Source organism: Squalius cephalus, assembly GCF_949319135.1.
Source record: "Squalius cephalus genome assembly, chromosome: 1".
Taxonomy (NCBI): domain Eukaryota; kingdom Metazoa; phylum Chordata; class Actinopteri; order Cypriniformes; family Leuciscidae; genus Squalius; species Squalius cephalus.
This window is the reverse complement of record NC_137122.1, coordinates 57,644,797-57,651,227: the sequence shown is the minus strand read 5'-3', so window position 1 is coordinate 57,651,227 and position 6,431 is coordinate 57,644,797. Positions and strand designations below refer to the sequence as shown.

At 36.5% G+C, this 6,431-nt stretch overlaps 1 protein-coding gene across 1 annotated transcript in view; it reads left to right on the top strand.

Annotated features, from left to right (window-relative positions):
• Positions 1-1,063: 1,063 nt before the first annotated feature.
• The window catches only part of LOC307171762 (5-hydroxytryptamine receptor 3A-like), a gene marked incomplete at its 3' end in the record, with an annotated part of 32,926 nt that continues 27,558 nt past the window's right edge, over positions 1,064-6,431 (top strand). The window contains exon 1 of the mRNA XM_079893581.1: positions 1,064-1,166. Coding sequence (XP_079749707.1) covers positions 1,127-1,166 — 40 coding nt within the window. The 5' untranslated portion in view covers positions 1,064-1,126. The remainder of the gene's footprint in view (positions 1,167-6,431) is intronic.

The window sequence follows — 6,431 nt, the reverse complement described above, 5'->3', positions numbered from 1 at the left end:
ACCATTGTTGAGATTAATGTGCTAAATTGTGATATCTCTGTGTTTCTTAAACATAGTGTAGCTGTTTTTTTTGGTTTATGCATGATGTGTTAAAAAAAATGAGTCATAGTAATTAATTGCTGTGGTTTCACAGTGGAGCTAATGAAACACTTTTGATCGAGGATAAAACTCTGAATGAATAAGAATTAATTCCTTAGTGAATGAACAGACAATATGATGATTTTGTCATCATAAGCATTACAACCGCAGTCATTCATAAACTGTAATTTCATCATCAATCGTAAGCTGATAACAGCTGATCTTACTTATTATTGGCTTTCTCTGCCACAACAATTGTGTTTTACAAACACAAACTTAAAGCAGTCAAATAAAAGTTAAAGTAAAAGGAACAGGGACCAAGAGCCCAACTAAAGCAAACACTGATCACCACAATGGTGACACTTCAAATTAAACAAATATCAACATCTAAACCTCTGTTAATTCTCACTGAGATCATCTGACAGCAATAGTCAAAGTAATAATGTCTAAATGAGACCATAAATGATGTTGAAATATGTCCACAATGGCCACATCTGAACTAGTTTTAACCTTGTACGAAGGTTCGATGAACGTCTATATCAGACGTGCAGAACACGTCAAAAAAAGACGTCATAAAAACTTTCATTCTAGACCCTCAGTGGACGTCTTTTCAACGTCCGATTTTTGTGACAAAGGCGTTGAAAAGACGTCTTTTGGACATCATTTTGCTTAGTGGGTTTGTTCTCTTCTCATTTTATTTACCTTACTGTTATTACTGTAAACTGCTTTTACATTTTTGTTATTTATGGTGGTAACACTCTAATGAGAATTAGTAGACATGTATGTGCAACGTTACGTTTAATTAACAGAATGCGTTCAAAGGTCCATCAAAATAAAGTCAAACCAAAAGTCTTAAAGAAAATGTAAATGACATGAGAGGCAGAAGGCAAACCTGAAAATATCCAGGCTCCGCCTGATTGGGTGTGAGAATGTGTTGCTCACTCGCTGTGTATAAATATGACCATATGATTGACTGTTCAGGAGTGAATCCTCATCCTATACAGCAGAAGTATCTCAGACACTTGGAATTTTTTTTCCACTATTGAACATGCACCTGCACTGGCTAATAGTTTTTCTTGTCTTAATGGGTAAGTAAATATTGCTTAACACTTTACAATAAGTTTCAATTTGTCAACAGCAGTTAATGCATTAGGCATCACAAATGACAACATTTTTACAACACTTGTTAATCTAGATCAGTGTTTCCCAACCCTGCTCATGGAGGCACACCAACTGCATTTTGGATGTCTTCCTTATCTGACCTAGCCTGGTTCTACCAGACTCTCGTACATTTCATTTGTACAGAGAGGCTGCGTTCGAAACTGCATACTCAATGAGTAGGTACTTAAATTCAATAAGTACTTACTTAACGAGCGCTAAAAGAGTAGGTACTTTATAGCCAGATCTCGTTGAGTATGAATGCGAACCGGACATCTGCCATGTTGACGTTATCATGTGACCCACGACGCGTTATCACCATAGGGTTATCACACGCGCAACAACTTAAAAGATTTGAACGACACGTTTAATTCATCTATCTGTAAATATCTTGATATTGATTAAACTTGCTCATTTTGTGGTCTTTTTGAAGAAATTGCTGCCCATTTATTTTGTGAATACATTTAGGGTTGATTTAAGTTTTTATATTTAACCCTACTAATGTGACCCACCGTTTTATCCTTAACAATATTATTTATTAAGATATATAAAATATATAAGATATTCAACCATGTAGGGTTTTTTTTCCTGTGTAAAAAAATCTCATATTATGTATGCAAACCCATGATATATATATATATATATATATATATATATATATATATATATATACCATCAGTAACTGGACAGCCCTACCTAGAATGGGTTTCCTCAGCGTTTGTAATGTCTGCACAAAGGGAAGCTGTGCGAAGATTCGCCTTTGGAGAAAACTGTTGATTTTGTACTCGAAAAATTTAAGTATCATTAATATTAAAAATTAATATTACCTCAGAATGAATTGCATTGCTATCCCACCCCAAAACATACAATAATAACAACGATAAATGCTTACCAATACTTAATTATATTACGTTTTCCTGAAAATGATATAATTCAATAAAACAAACAAAATGTAATGTATGTCATAGCTATGCATGATTGAATACACTCTAGATGTGTATATAATGAACATATCTACATTTTCTTTCAAACAATTAAATAAAACATTAATTAAATAATTATATTTTATTTACTGACAACAATGAGAAATATTAATAAATTAGTAAAAGAATGAATGAAAGTCACCATCACACAATAAACAAATGCATATACAAGTCAACACATGAAACAAAGCTTTATTCAAACTACATTCATGTATGTAGGCTATAGACGCTGAACCCCACATCCTTCTGCCGTCTCAACACAGCAGTTCCTATTCTGCGGCTTTATTCTGATGAATCAGCTGACCGCCAGAGGTGAGCCGTGCCTTCGTGCCGGAGGTTGTTGCGTGATGTGTTGTGCTTCACAATCTGAGGCAATAAAGGCAGGTGGAGTGATGGAGGGTCTCGTAAGGGCAGATGGAGTGATGGAGGGTCTCGTAAGGGCAGGTGGAGTGATGGAGGGTCTCGTAAGGGCAGGAGGAGTGATGGAGGGTCTCGTAAGGGCAGGTGGAGTGATGGAGGGTCTCATAAGGGCAGGTGGAGGGTCTCGTAAGGGCAGGTGGAGTGATGGAGGGACTCGTAAGGGCAGGTGGAGTGATGGAGGGTCTCGTAAGGGCAGGTGGAGTGATGGAGGGTCTCATAAGGGCAGGTGGAGGGTCTCGTAAGGGCAGGTGGAGTGATGGAGGGTCTCATAAGGACAGGTGGAGTGATGGAGGGTCTCATAAGGGCAGGTGGAGTGATGGAGGGTCTCATAAGGACAGGTGGAGGGTCTCATAAGGGCAGGTGGAGTGATGGAGGGTCTCATAAGGACAGGTGGAGGGTCTCATAAGGGCAGGTGGAGTGATGGAGGGTCTCGTCCATGGCACCATCTCCAGGATTCAGCTCTGGGCTCCTCATCCTCAGTGTTCACACCAGCCTGCTGACATTTCAGATCCTACAAAAATGCACAAACATAACACAAAAGCAGTAATTTCAACCGCACAATGTCATTTGATTTCAGTATTATTTAGAAGACAAAAACGCTTTTTTTTTCACAAATGCCACCATCATCTTTCTTTGCAGGTCCTGCTCCACCACAAAAGATCTACAGCAAATGCACAGAAATCAAGAATCAGAAAAGTGCTGTAATAGCTCTGTTTGAAATTACAATAATTAAAATAAACTACAACTTAATATTTAAATAGTTGTTGTTATTCATTTCTGTAGTATACTCACTCAAAGCCTTTGATGGCAGCATTCTGCTTCATGAGCCACTCTCCACCGGATAAACACACTTCTGTTCATCTGTCCCGACTGTAACATCCAGACGAGATTCACATTACCTCTGTGATTTATGAGCTCAACACTACATTTACATGTTGAGGTTGTTTTAACTTTTTATCCAATATAATTGTTCCTCAATTTATCAACTAATGGACAAATAAAATAGATAACTTATGTTTAGTTACTTTATAGATTTGTTCTACATAATAGCACACATTCATCACTCAGATGTCTATTTCATGTTGTGATATTTCAAGATTTTCCTGCCAGATGTAAATAGACATTTAAAATAAGCGTCTTTAAGATATATGGTTTATGTAAATCCACTTTAGAGACTTAACTTACGTGTCCTTACTGGAGCTCCCCTGTTAGCTAACGTTATACATAATAAAACGTGTTTTTACAACAAAATCACAACAATACTATACTGTGTAAAGTCTTTACACCTTCAACAATTCAACAGTTTACTCTATAGTAGTTCAAATGTGTTGTATAGCCCGTCTACGGAGAGCCTGCCCACTCCCTATTAAGTCCTATTGTACCGAATTTTGGTTGTAGTACCACCAGAGTTCCACTGGGGGCTATCGCCATGAGTGCAAAATGAATGGGAGTCAATGGGGCTAGACGGCTAAACCTCTTCACCCGATTGCCGTTGAGAAATCTCAGATCTGATTGTAGATTTTGCAAGTTCAACATGGGTTTTAGGTCGAAAGTTGAATGAACGAGTACTTATGTCGTTTTGATTTCTTACAGGTTGAGTTGTTGTTGCCCATAACACGCTAGCATTCTGCTAATGACGTCAGCATTCTGACGTCATTGACATTTTGAAAGACTTTTTAAAGCAAATAAGTGACTCTAAAAAATCGAACACCCAGCAATGTGTAATTTCTTTGCATCTCCTTTTGAATACAACATTCAAATTACTAGACAAAAAATTATATCCTGAGAAAAGTGGATTTTCAGGGGTATACCGCCATTGACCTCCATTCATTCTGCACTCGTCCTGTGAGCGCCCTCATATGGAATCAGAGTGGAACTGCAACCAGTTCAGAAGCCGGAAGTCTAGTGAGAGTGAAACTTCTCGCCATATTAGACATTCTCTGCCCATATACACTGTTAGACCTTACCAGGGGTTTTTTTTACAATAAAATACTGGAAACACTGTTGCCAGTAATTTACTGTTAATTGTACAGTTCTTTACTGTAATCTACAGTATGTTACTGTAAAAACTAAATTAAAACTCAAGTTAACTAATTACACTTGCAGAAACCGCCTGCCTTAAATTGACCAACTGTCATTTAAATGTATTAACTAAAATGTATAACGCATAAATAATGTGAGCAAAATATTACTGTGAGCTTTTTTCATTTGAGACCACTAAAAAACTATTGTACATAAAAAGATTTCCAGTGGACCAGCAACTACAAAGGCACCACCTATTAAATACAGCAACATACAGCATATCATCAATGTTTGTAGATCTTCTCCTGGACTGAAGCACAGGCTCTACTCTTTAGCACAATGGTTGTGCAAAAAAAGCAAAAAACAAAACAAAAAACAAAACAAGATTTTACAGTAAACTACTGGCAACAGTGTTGCCAGTATAAACCTGCTTTATAACTTACAGTTTATTACTGTTAAAATACATTTCATGGGTGTGTCTTTTTATCTTACACTGTTAACCCTTTCAGCCCCACAGGAAAATCCACACTACAAAGAGTAAAAGTAACATTGAGACAGTGTTGCAGTGAGATAATTAAGTGAATATGTAAGTGATTGTTGAGCACTAGTGATGAACACCTGCTGTTAACAAGCAGAATCACTGAAGGAAAGAGGAACACACGAACAGAAAATAGAGAAACACAAGAACTACAACTGACTTCCAGCCATTACACATTTTTACACTTATTATTAACTAACCAGGGGTGCGTTTCCCGAAAGAATCGTTGGCCAACTATAGACGCAAGTTCATCGCAATGTCCATTGAACTCTATTGGTAACGAGGGAACTTGCAACCATAGTTGGCTAACAATACTTTCGGGAAACGCACCCCAGTATGACTTTATTTCTGTCATACATCTACAAAAGTTGTTATTGAGATGTTTAATTGAAAATGTTTGGTTTGAAGTTACCATTATAGAGATCAGTGCTGGCTTTAGTTGGGATGCTGACCCTTGACTTTTTAACATTAGTTTTTCACTGTCTGATTGAACTGTGTGTACACACACGGTTTGTGAATGATTGCAGCTATATTGATATTGATTATTGATGAAAAAAAAAAAATCATTGTTTAGTCTGTTCATTCACTAAATCTCTTTCAGTTTTTAATTCTGTATCAAAAGTGTTATATTAGCACCACTGTGAAACTATAGAAATAAGTTACAATTTTTTTTTAACACATCATGCACAGCCTAAAAAAGAAACAGAACTACACTGTCTAGTAGAAACACAGAGATATAAAAAATCTGCATATGTCTCTCATCAATGGTGCCAATAATTTATTTTTATTTATTTATTCATGCAGCAGTGCATGCTGGGACTTTTATACTATCCTGGAACCCAACATGCATTGCAACATGGGACTTTTGATTGTCACCATTGTTGAGATTCATGCGCTGATTGTTTATGTCTGTTTGTGTCTAAGACAAGCAGGGGTTCAAAATGTTTTAAAGCACCATACTATTTCAATATTCTTCAGAATAACTAATTACAGAAACATTGCTTTATTTCGTGTTATAGATAGACTAACAGATATGATTAATATGAAATATCCAAAAACTCAAAGCTTTAACACTGGTTAAGATCAGAGAATCATACTTGTCCAGGATGATTATATAATCATCACAACAGTCATAAACACCTTATTATCTTTCTCTTGACTTTTTTTTTTAACAGACAATATGATGATTTTGTCATCATAATCATTATAACCACAATCCTTCATAAACTGTG